This window comes from Dysidea avara, chromosome 13, assembly GCF_963678975.1.
Source record: "Dysidea avara chromosome 13, odDysAvar1.4, whole genome shotgun sequence".
Lineage (NCBI taxonomy): Eukaryota > Metazoa > Porifera > Demospongiae > Dictyoceratida > Dysideidae > Dysidea > Dysidea avara.
The window spans coordinates 13,017,701-13,030,960 of record NC_089284.1 but is presented as its reverse complement, the minus strand read 5'-3'; the positions used below and the strand labels follow the sequence as shown (position 1 = coordinate 13,030,960).

Below are 13,260 nucleotides of genomic sequence, written 5' to 3'. Positions count from 1 at the left end.
CCTTCATCTTTGTGATTGATTGATTATACTCACAACAATCGGCACAGTGCCGTTCCTCCTTGTTGGAGTGATACAAAAACAACAACAACTAACTAAGCATACAAGATAAACACAAAGCAAGACAATAGTATACATTACACCACCCACACATACAAGTACACAAATAACACTGAATTACATAGTGTAAGTACAAGACACCTCCCTTTAATCTCAAAGGAATTCTGGTAGCCTACAAGGCTAGATACAACATTTTTTGGCCCACATACTGTATCCCATTGTGAAAGGTGTTCATAATGTCTTCACCTGTATTTTGCAAAGCTTACCTACCTGGAAGTTTAATATTGGTGCTGTAAAGCCATTGTTTCTCACATGCAGGCTGCTTTTTGCATAAACCAGTTTGCTCACTTGGGTATGGAAAGACAAACAAATATGCAAACACAAAAGGCAATTTCAGGAAACCAGTTCACAGCCAGAAGCTGGCTGTGGGCATGCAACTGGCTTAATATTAAAATTGAAGTAAAAATCCAAGCATTAAAGAACTAGTGGGACAAGATAATAATATGATTAGTGGTACAGTGTTACAACATACTGTAGCTCTGTGGTAAAATCCCTACTTTGGCATTGGGCAAAGTAATTGTTATGACATGCCAATGTGGGGATTTGCTAGTACCATCATTCGTCTCTTGTTTCACCACATTTTGATTGCACTTCATTTTTAAATCAATAATATATTTTTTAATACCATACCTGTTTCACTGCCCGTACAAAAGTCTCAATAGTAGCAGTGAAATTTATCCAGTATTTCACTGACAGTAGTGAAAAAGTTGTAATTGCAATTTCATTGGCTAGAATTTATGTTAACAATGTAGTGCCAATTAGTGTCGACACGTGTTTAGTACATAGTGACAAATTGCGTACGTAGCAAAGCTAATGCAGCATATGCAGCGAGTATGGGAATAGCATGGGTAGCAGTGAAATTTGGGATAAATACCACTCTTGTTGTATTGGAAATGGTAAATTTCACTCGGCTTCGCCTCGTGAAATTTATCCCCATTTCCAATACAACACTCGTGGTATTTATCCCAAATTTCACTGCTACCCATGCTATTACTAGTACAAATATACCGTATAGTAATATACTGTACATGTCTTAAGTATGAAATTTTGTAGTGACCTTATTGAATCCTTCTTGGACACAATGCACAAGACTGGTAAGGAAAAGTTGTATGTAGATACACTGAAACCTCTACAACTCTGTATTCCAGAATACCTCTATAATCTGACATTATTTTGCATACCAAAAACTTTCTGTGTAATACTACCTTGATAATCCAAAATCCTTGCTAATCCGACACAACTTTCTTATCCCAATGAGGGTCAGATTATAGAGGTTTCACTGTATGTCCATCTGTAGTATGTAATATGTGTTAAATGTAGGCTGTGACTTCACCAATGGATTTCTCTGTCTGAGTAACGTCACCATACCTCATGATGGTGCTAATGAAAAGTAAGTGATGATACGTGTAGGTATTTTAATTGGTTAGCCAGTTTAGATATCAAATTTTTAATGCCTTTCACTTAAAATGTGCAGTAAATTTATTCAACTAACACAAGAGAGTTGTAACTGTGACCATGCAGAATTGTACAACTTTTTGCAGTACTTGAATGCTTGAATGTTTAGGATATTATGTTGGCTGAAAGCAAGTTTTTCTTAACTCCTAATGGTCTGGCCAAAACATTAAAAGGTTAAATCTGATGTACAAAATGTTGAGCATTACCTGAAATCTTCTTGCCACAGTTCTAGCAGACACACCATATTGATGACCTATGTCTTGAGAGCCACCATTCAGACACAGCTTCATCAATGTCAATGCAAATGACATCCAATAATTTGAGGCGAGGAAGGGAACTACTAACTCAACGTTTACCCAAAGTGATCTATTAACACAATTTCCCTTGGTCATATATACCTCCAATCAGTTTCTGGTGCAGAAAGTTGATAAGTAACTGTTAGCTTAGAAGCTATAACTCTTCCTGCTCATCTTGTGCTCATGTGGCTTCTTCAAAGTCAAATATTTACTGCTCTCAGACATTCATATTCAGTTGTTTCGCTTACATCAGGTGGACCATTGTTCAAATTTGCATCTCTTCTGATTGAAAAACTTCAACTTTAAAACAATCTAAATTGACAATCCTAGCAACAGGTATGCTGTAGATTCCTAAAGGCGTACTCTGTCTACATGGCATCTCTGTGCAAATTTTAATCCGGTGCCATACTTCCATGTAAAACAACAGTTGTTATATGTGAGCATACTTCATGAAGTCCTGCAATGGGCGCACTCCACAACTCCATCTTGTCTGTTCACTTAATAGTGGCTCATTCGCTTGCTGCAAGTGTCTAACCTACAAACAATGTTAAAAATAAGTGATCAGGTCTAGCTACTAACATAAACACATTTACCTACTTTTTAAAGCAAGTTTCCTTTCCATTTTTCTGCCACAGATGACACAAGCTCACAAATGAAATGCTAGTAAACTCTTGCGAGCCTTAAATTTTTCACTCACACAAAAGCTGGTAGTGAGTACTGGGTAGTTTGCTATGTCAAGTCACTGGATGGTGGCAACTGTACTAGCATTAAGGGTCTCCAATTTCTTTTGTTGTTTTCTCCAGTTATCTTCTATTACTAATGTTACGTAATCCTCCACACCTATCTACTATGCTGTGGGAAGTCACACTGTGATGTGAAGCATTTGCCAATCCTTGTTGCTGCATTGTTTTCAAATACATCCATTTCACTTGAGTTGTATCTGAAACAGCTACTGTAGCAGCATGTTCACTACTAGCTGTACACTTGTCAGAGCCCATGTCCTCCTGAGCCAAGATATAAAGCACACAATGTACTCCTCTAAATGCACTGGACAACCCCATGCATATAGTAGGTCACAGTCACCACTCTGTTATGAAACCAATTTTGCTTGATCAGTTGTTTAAACTTAACTGTACAACATACACTCTACCATGTGTCTTGATATTGTGATGTGTATGTTGTAGGGAGGCTGAGCAAGCGGTTGATGGGCTACTCAGAGAATGTGCCACTGCTAAGGAAATGGCCACGTCATCCAAAGCAGCTGTACCTGTGGAGTAAGTTGTTATTATACAAATAGGTAGCAGTGCTGTGTGTGGCAGTAATACACATTTACAGCACACACACACACACACACACACACACACACACACACACACACACACACACACACACACACACACACACACACATACACACACACACACACGCACACATACACACACGCACACATACACACACACGCACATACACACACACGCACATACACACACACGCACACATACACACACACACGCACACATACACGCACATACACACCACACACACACCACCACCACACACACCACCACCACCACACACACACACACACACACACACACACGCACACACACGCACACACACACCACACACACACCACCACACACACACCACCACACACACACACACACACACACACACACACACACACGCACGCACACACCACACACACACCACACACACACACACACACACACACACACACACACACACACACACACACACACACACACACATACACACACGCACACACACACGCACACACACACCACACACACACCACCACACACACACACACACACTCACACTCACTTACATACACAAACATGCATTTATGGTGGAGAGTTGATTATCTGAACTAATGAGGGACATATACATGTAATTCATGTAATTGAAATGTGAGTAAGAGCAAATACTGTACAGCAATCATAGGCAAATTGTTTATAAACGCAGCTATGTTCAATTACTCTATTAGAGCATACATTCTCATCAAAATACTAGTCACTATTGACGTTCAGATAATCCATTATATTCAAACACTTACACAGACACTTGAGGATGCTACTGGAACAACACCCACAATTGTTGGCCTCGTTTGGAATGACAGTTGATATGATCAAACAAGAAATAGAGAAAGCTACTGCTATAGAAAAACTGAAGGTTAGCATCCTAACTAACTAACAATGAATTAACATATTACTTGACATAGGATGTAAGTAATGAAGAGAAAGAGGCCAATGACAGAGGGCACTGGATGGAGTGGATCAAATTGTACCAGTGAGTTCTAGCTATAATTCTATGAGTTCTTCTGTTCAACATTTAAGAGATGATTTTGTCAATGTTACCTGAAAACTTCCATGATCTTTTGTGCTAAGAAACCTACAGTGTGTTTTGGATTTTAGCGGGCCAGGTTATGAGTTGCACTTGCGTGAACCTGCTGCTGTTGCTGTAAAGCCGTGGCTAGAGTATTTATTGCAATCAACATAACTGCTCGTAGTTTGGTCACGAACTTTGACCTAGTCAGAGGACCCCCTCTCTGGAAGTGGAATAAAGGGCCATCCCCTGGGCCTCTGAACACTGTGTAAACTAATATGGCAGCTACTGGGCATAAGTCACCACCGGTACGTGCAATAAACACCTTAACTCCAACTCTGAATGGTTAGATTGTTTTATCCGTACTTGCATGCAGCTTGGGTTCCTTACATTATCCACTGCAACATGCTGATAGGACAGATGCTGAGAGGGGTCAAATTCTGTGTCAGGAGTTACAGCCTCTCTTGCTTGAAAGAAGCCAATGAAACAAAAGACACATTGCTGCCCAAAGCATGATGTGCCCGGCTGCCATTCCATTTGGCACAAATCCTTCGCAGAATGTCCAGAGTCATTGGGAGATGAGGTCTAGAGGGGAGGCCGGCTTGAAGACTATTCATACCCCTGATGACTAGCTCCAGCCTTGGCATTCAGCTGAGCTGAGGATCCCCCAGGCCATGGGATATCTGTAGGTGTCGGACTGCTGAGAGGTAGGACTTGGCTGTTTGATGGTGCAGACCTTCTAGCTTTAGGAAGGCCACAAATGGGCACAGGCAGTCCTCGAAACGGGTAAAGGGGATAACTGCACCCAATCACAGAAACTCAGAGACCTTTTCTTGCCCGCATCATATACCCTCTGAGTGGAGGGAGCTAAGCCTGGTACAAGCTACAAACAATTCTGTCCAATTCACGGATGTCCAGTCGGGTTGCTCCTCCACCAAGAGCCGTAATGTTTGACCTGGAATAGGGGTTGGCTGGGAGTTGGCCTCTGGCATCACCTGTGAGAATTGATGCATATACAAGTTAAATCACCTGATCCAGGCCATCACATCTGTGGTGTGGCTGCAACTGACGTGGGGATCTCAGCACCCAGACTCGTGGGATCCAGCCCCCTCCAGTGCTTGAATCTCATTGTTGGGGTGGGAGGGGGGTGCAGAAGCTCATCCATTTCTATGAAATCAGGTTCCCAAATGTGGTTGGCCAGTTTGCGGGAGATTGTTGGAAGCCCAGGGACTGCGTTGGCTGACTCTCGGCTGATGAAATTGACTGGTCTTGTATCTGGGTTCTGTGTAAACCCTACTCCAAGGGCATTGGAACTGCACGGTGGTTTGAAGGTTCAGTCCATCGACATCAGAGTTATCTTCTAGTGATGTGATAGGCAGGTTCTGCAGAAGGCCAAACTGAGGTAGCACTCCCAGTATCTTTGCACCTACAGGGGATTCACGCACACTAATAACTGCACCTGCTTGGCTCGCATTACCTGCTTGGCTTGCAGTAAAGCTTTTGGCATGGTGGCCCTGTGGTAACCCTACACACTGTTGTTGTCTTTTCTTTGGCAGTGTCCATAACTTGGTCCACTACCCCTTTCCTGGTCACCGCTTAACTTCCGACGACCTGGACGCTCACTCATATCACCACATGAGCTGCCCCCTTTTCCCAGCCGCTGCTTTGTTAGTCAGGACCTATTTAAAAAAAACTATTATTGCTGTAGATAGAGCCATACACCAGACTAGATACGTATACAACCATTGATGACACTAATCCGCTTACTGTCATCTCTTGCTGCGTGACTAGTATCCTGACTGGAGGATGGGGAATCACTGTTAGAACTGTTCTGGCCTAGCTTGGCCAGTGCCTCTGTTAGGGCTAAAGCCACCAGGCACTCTGTGTCTCCTGTTCCTTCATGAACACTGACTGGCCCATTCCTTGTCCTTCTCTCTTGCTTGTTGCCTGGCTCTAGGATGTTATCCTGACCCACATCTCACTTGTCACCCACGTCTTGTTGTATTTCCATGCTAGAAGTAAATTGAACGCAGAGTACTTGCCATGCAGTTTAGTGAAACCCTTACACTGAGCATGTGCTATAGTATCATTAAAACCTGCCAACCCTTTTGCACGTGTACAAATTCTAACTAAAGCCCGCCTTGTGTTAACTGGGATTAGCTGTGTCAATCGGTATATATAAAATAACTGTACTGGTTCCTTCATTTGAACACAATTTTGACATAGTGGTTGAGTTTGTGTACTTCCTGTAACACTGCTGGTGAAGGCCAATGATGGTCTGGTTATCTTCTTCAAAGCACAGAAAAGAGCATAATTCAAAATATAATAGCTGTTTGTAGATTGACTAAAATTTTCCATACATAGTTCTACACACCTTCCACTTTCATGATTAAAATTCTTGAAATGTTTAAACCCTTTAGGTCTTTAGCAATTGATTTTAGCCCACTTAGTTGTTTCAAGCACTTTGTATTGCCCATTACGTTCAATAGTTCTAAACAAGAGATAACTGCTCTAGGTTTCCTGGGTACAACACTGTACATTCAGAGGAATTAAAATAAATCTAAAATTCAGTCGTTTCCCTGTTGACAGAAATACCTAACATTTCTCTCCATCAGTCTTGCTTCACATGCTACATTATCATCACCCACAGTACTATCGGCTAATACTATACTTCCATTGACTCCTAACAAACTACAAACACTTGTGACCATAAATGATTTGGTCAATTGGCCATTAACAAAATGAAATTTAAGTTCAGGAAATTTGTTGATTGCATTCCCGAAGTTTCTATACAGTCAAATAGTTCCTGTGTAGTGAGATGATCTTGGTGGTGCCCATGATTCTATTTGGTTTTTTGCAGATGTTGTCTGAGAAGTGAGAAATGTTCAATTTGGTTGGACATCATTCAGTCAGCAAGAAATTGATCTTTTCTGCACTAACATATCTGATAACCAATTCTTTGAAGGTGCCATCATCATAACTGCCCTGCAGCTGTTGATGACGTCCAAGTGAAATAAGCTGTTTGATTTCTTCATTACTTTGTGGGGATGCATTATCTAGGAATTCCAAGTTTGAACAAAGTCTTAAAACCTTGTGTAGAGGTGCCATCACAGTTTGTGGAAATAATAATTTCTTCACAAATGTACTGCATGATTGAAACAAGTTCTTAACTGACTGCTCCTCATGAACATGCAAATTAGGCCAGTTAGTGTCTCTTCACAGTGTCGGGCTGTTGTCGGCTGCTGTTTATCATGGACATCATACAGAAACAACAATATATACACTCCCAATTCACACATTTGGGTTGGGAAAGGCCCAATGCAACTGCAAACAAATGTCAAAGTGACATATTTGCAGCTTGAAGAAAAACATAACTTTCAAGGAAACATGTGAAGTGTTAGTTATGCACCAATATAGAATATGTAATAGTTGTAACACGGTCATGAGGGCTTCACCTGATATGTATGACCGACTGCTCAAAGGCCGCAAGGCAGAGGGCATACATATCAGGCAAAGCCCGAATACCCCATGTTACAGCTAATATGTAATACTTATTAGGCTGATAGCCTGTACAGGGCGATCAATCACCCAAGCCAATACGAGTGCAGCAACTGGATGTATTATATATGTATACCTAAAATTTTCGATTATGGGTCAGCAGCTAGTATGTTCTGGTTACGTCTGGCTACGATGAACGGACATATCTTAAGGATATCACGGAAAATTTTGGTTACGCGAGTTTAATCTTTTAATAGTGTTATTGAATTGTTATGGAAAAGTATGGAGTTTACTAAAGGCCTAGATAGGTAGGCTTGCTTGTAGAGTGGTACTGCGTGCAGAGTGGTAGCTTCGTGATGGGGGCATGTCCACATTCGAAAATGTGTGGAAACAATCAGTGAATAAGCTACAGCCCTAGTTCTCACCTTAGCCCAACATTTTTCAACTCATAGGATGGCGAGGATAACAAACGCTCTCCATCTGAGTGGTTTTCATGGCAAAATCCAAGTCGTGCATCCTAATCACGTGAGTATTAATTGATCCCCACAATCGATTTCAGCGTCAACATCTATATAATCACTGCCAGGTTGTAGCCCGGTCTACATACGAAATGTAGCCCGGGAGGCTCCTTTGATCTGAGGTGTGAAAGTGTTACATGTTTATATGTATGATGTTTTTATTGAAATAAAAATTTGGCTCATTTCTCTGTAAATATTGTTGTTGGTTAGTGATTGAGTTGTTGGCATGTTGACTGTCTGTAGCTTATACTGATTTGGTGCAAACAGTTTCTGCTGTACCTGTTAGCAGAAACTCAAACGTTGTTGGATAAATTTCAATCACAACATTGTGTCTCAACAGCTTCTTTCCTCTAAGCAGACCCCGCAGGTAGCTTTCACCTCATAGGTAGCTTTCTGCTGGTGTTGATATGCTATTGCTCTCAAGGTCATCATCTGACATCCCTTCTTTGCATCCATTCTCCCTGATCTGCATATTTTAATAATTGTGACATGGGCACAAGTTGTCTGCCTAGTATCCATCTGATTGATATCTGCAGGCCTGAGGGCAGAGAGTAGACAAAGTTTAACATTATAACACTAATACTTAGTATGCAACCTTTCAGTTTGTATAAGTACCTGTATCACGAAGAGACAGTTTTAATGGTGGTAAGGAGATCTCAGGAGATCATTGAAAACCACAATAATGTGAAGTGCATCTGTTCATATAAGTTTGTACTGCTTAGTAATAAGAAAGCATTAGGGCATTGTACAGATAATACCCTGACCACAGGGTAACATCAGATATGTACACCCTTAATCTGAAGTGCTACATATACGTATAATAAGAACTTTACAAGCTTTAATTCAAGGACATACGTATATTCACCTTTGTTGTTATCACTTACATGTAGTATCGTTTATCCAGCTGCCCCCTCCTGATCCTTATACACAGTCGCCATTCAACTTCTTCATCAGTAGTCTTCTTGATATTCAATGAACTATCAAGCTGTCCTTTCTTCACACTCACTAATCTTCTTCAGCAAATACATTTTACCAAACTTTCTATTGGCATACATGGGTTGGTTCTTGGTGTTACTTTAGGAAATGATCTTTCCTCATCCACAGCTTGCGTTGAGCTTGCCTTCTTGTCAACTGTTCCAGTAGTATTGCCTGCTCCATTGTTATCTGAAAAATACGATGATTAACTGAGACAATTCAATTGCCACAAATCTTTACAGCTTCACATCTTTAAGTCTAAAATCTGATGGCATGATGTGAACTGTAGACAAGGGCTAAGGGAGCTGGTATTGAAACAAACTGCTTTGAATACGATGGTGTTACTCCAGTATTGCTGGTTTCTCGTTGGACAAATTTAAAGTATTGTAGAATTTATCATCAATAGAAGTATCAACATGACATTTTGCTCTTGCTTGTGTAGACTTTGTAAATGTAACATCTTTGATATCAGCAGGCTTGACCTGTACTTTGAAAGTACTATTGTTACATGTATGGTAACCAACTGCAGCTGTGTAAGATGCAAGAAATTGTTCCTGACTATCCTTGGCACTCAGACACTCTAACTACACAAGAGATGGTTGAAGATGTGAAAGAAAAAATACATACATAAAAATAGTTTTATACAGGTGCAGTGAGCACATAGAACAGTTCCAGGCTTGTGTAAGACTATCCAAGGCAGCACTAGTTTTAGAATGTACCAAATGCATATGTACCATTGTGCCACCTACCTTCTCCATCACAAGCCTGTTCACTACCTTGGTAGCTGTGAATGTGACAATTTACCCACCCAGCTCTCACAAAACTGTCTGCACCTAGCATGCCTATCCACGCCTGTGAGCTATACAAGAGAGTTGTTACATCAACAACTATACATTGTACACCTACACACTTTAGTATGTTCACTCATGTAGATACCATATACAAACACAAGTTGCTCCATGTCACCTGTAGTAGTCATAATGGCTCCAGTGCTTACACTATATAGTATAAGGGTCGTGCTTTAAACCATTAGATTTTGTTTATACCAAGCTGTCTATTTGGCAGACAGCATATTGTGACTTTCCATACATTTCTCTATACCTTGTATACTATATGAACTGCTTTTTGCCTCCAAAACATGGAGGATAGCAATACTGTGATATATGCATGATATATACAGATACCCTTTATTGTAAACATACATTAGTATAGATCACATTACAGGGATAGGTTAAAGAAAGAGATAAAGGATGATAGTGCTTCTATTGCTGAGGTGGGCTAGCTTTACATTCATAAACAATCAGTACCATTTAACCCTACAGGCCAATAAACGAAGACTTCAAGTTATGAAAGAGAGCAACCCTCGGTATGTCATTGTGTGTGCATGTGCCGTGTGTGTAAAATAGCATAGCGTGTAGTGTGTGTTGCTGTGTGTGTAGTATGTGTCTGTGTCAGTAGATATCAATGTGATGCCACAGTGCATTTTAATGTTCTACATATCTACAACATAACTATGTACCTTGCAAATGATGTGGCTCCATAGAGCCCTTACTTTCCTTACTATCCAGCAGTATGTACATTCTAACATGTTGGTTATACTTTCCAATGGGCTGCTCTGCTCAGACAGTGTCATAATTGACAAAAGCCTATTGTTACTCTATTAGAGTAGTTGACTGTTCTATATCAAGGTACCTTAAACTCAATGCTGTTTTTCTTTTAACAATGCACACGATGTTGATGATGCAATGTTCGCAGGTATCTAAACTTCAAGTGGTTCCCCTTTTTGGTGTATCTGTTTGTTATAGGTTTATACTGAGAAACTACATTGCACAGAATGCAATAGAGAAGGCAGAAAAGGGTGACTTCACTGAGGTACTGTACTACTAACACATAACATACACATTGTCACTTATTCTGTTATCTGTTAACCACAGGTGAGAAGGGTACTGAAACTATTAGAGTCACCATACAGTGAAGCCTCACTCGAGACGGTCGGCACCAGCGGGGGCAGCAGCAGCAGCAGTGGAGCCAATGTCATGGAACTGTATTGTAGTCGACCTCCTCAGTGGGCTCATTCTCTCGTAGTCACATGATCTTCATAGATCAACACTCACCTGGTACGGACATACACACTGGGCACATTGGGACTTATTAAAAAGCACATCCAGAAATACATTGATAACACTTGTCCTTGGTGGCTACACACCTTTAAGACTCCTGAATTGAGGTCACCAACAAGGACACTTCAACATAGTTCCGAGGTGTCTACATAATTGAGGGATTCCCAAGGTGTCTACATAACTGAGGGATTCCATCATGATTAACCCTCGGGGCACCCTGAGGATTACTGTAGTTGTCTTGCGAATTTGTTGTTACCACTAACTGCTGTGTACTTCATTCATAAGTTAAAAACAAGGTGTCATTAGGTTTCTCTTGATGAGTTTTACAAATGAAACATGTGGATTGTTCCGCAAGCACTTTATTCAAAATTGTCTTGGCCTTCCTCACTCTATTTCAACCATAGTAGTGTACTAAATCTAGCGATACTCCACTGATTCAGATGACAGATTGACAAACTCGACAAAGCCAAGGACAAGATTTCAAGTGAGGTTTCAAGATTTCCGTTAGATCTTAATTTTTGTTAACTTGTCCAGTGATCCCTCCAGCGATCTACAACATTTCAGGCCAGGCTTCTTGCGGGTCCCTTGGATTTAGACTAGAAGCTTCTTAGCTCTTTAAATTAATGTCTTCACGGTATATTCTAAAAATAGAGTGCGCTATAAAAGGCTATTGCCTAACCAGACTAAGGCCCATGCATATGTTGTCACACAAATACTAGTTACTATGTTATTCTCTGCTGCTTGTTTTGTGCAAATTGGAACCAAAGCTACTGTAAGTTGTTCATTAGGTACAATTTGCCTGATTTGTGAGGTGATAATTATGGCCTTACTATAGAAGACAGACAAAGCAGCTAAGTCAATCCTCAATTTCCCCAAGGGTTTTGCACTATAGTGCTTCATTAATAAGGTTGTAATGCTTGGGATCTGTGACCTACTTGACATTATACTGAAGTGGTCTTAGTAATGACGTGACTACCAAGTGAGATATATGGTATGCAGTTATCCTCAAGGAATCCTTATAAGAAGGATCCCACATTAAAAACTTGCAAAGTCAGCTGGTTCTGGTGTAGGAAGATTCTGTTGTGTACAAGAATCATTTTGTGTTATCTGGTAATAATTGTTTTGTTTACCCACATGACCAATTCATCATTGTAACACTTACAGTTTCTGTATTCAACTTATGGATCACTAGGGTGGCCAATATACTTCAAACATGAAGTGATGGGTGTCTAGTAGTATTATATGTTACTGGTGGAGCAGTAAGATGGTTCAAAGAATATAAGTATTCATCAAAAACCCTGATGTCAAGTAGTAGCTGTACTGATACTAAAATTGTATATCCACCATCTACAACCAAAGTCTCCATTTACAAACAAGCTTTGTACTTTTTTTTTTTTTGAAGCAATAAGTGACCCACAATTCTGTTTTTGCCTTGGTGAACTGTCCTAGTTAGCAAATTAATTGATCTGCATACAGTACAGACACCACTAGGGGATTTATTTTTGGCCTTTGAAGAGTTAGTTAGTTAGTTAGGGGTGCCGCATCCAGTTCCATTGACTTGGGACCCAGACAGATGCAAGGTTTTCTTTAATCCATGTCCTTTATGTGAGAAGTTCCTTTGTACATGTATTTTCTATGTTTGTTTAGGCTGGTGAGTATCATGCTGCAGCCATCGTTTAAGAACTGGATATCTCTTCATGATGGAGTGATTCAAAATCTGCTGAGACAGACGGATCTCTCTTGAATTCCAGTACACTGTACAATGGTATGCTGCAACAGTATTGGAGAACTCCTAATTTATTATCAATGTGCCTTGTAATTGTAAAATTGTGTATTTTAACCCAGAACTTGAATGTACTAGAATTTGTATGGAGATACTGTATGTGTGTCAAGTGTGTGTGTGAATTTGGGTCTGTCATACACTCAATTTCA

At 40.4% G+C, this 13,260-nt stretch overlaps 1 protein-coding gene across 1 annotated transcript in view; it reads left to right on the top strand.

The window, feature by feature from the left end:
* The window catches only part of LOC136243636 (protein adenylyltransferase SelO, mitochondrial-like), a 23,624-nt gene extending 10,364 nt beyond the window's left edge, over window positions 1–13,260 (top strand). The window contains exons 13-22 of the mRNA XM_066035179.1: window positions 1,171–1,211; window positions 1,438–1,507; window positions 3,053–3,142; window positions 3,953–4,064; window positions 4,114–4,181; window positions 10,433–10,481; window positions 10,531–10,574; window positions 11,014–11,080; window positions 11,143–11,325; window positions 12,976–13,260. Coding sequence (XP_065891251.1) covers window positions 1,171–1,211; window positions 1,438–1,507; window positions 3,053–3,142; window positions 3,953–4,064; window positions 4,114–4,181; window positions 10,433–10,481; window positions 10,531–10,574; window positions 11,014–11,080; window positions 11,143–11,301 — 700 coding nt within the window. The 3' untranslated portion in view covers window positions 11,302–11,325; window positions 12,976–13,260. The remainder of the gene's footprint in view (window positions 1–1,170; window positions 1,212–1,437; window positions 1,508–3,052; window positions 3,143–3,952; window positions 4,065–4,113; window positions 4,182–10,432; window positions 10,482–10,530; window positions 10,575–11,013; window positions 11,081–11,142; window positions 11,326–12,975) is intronic.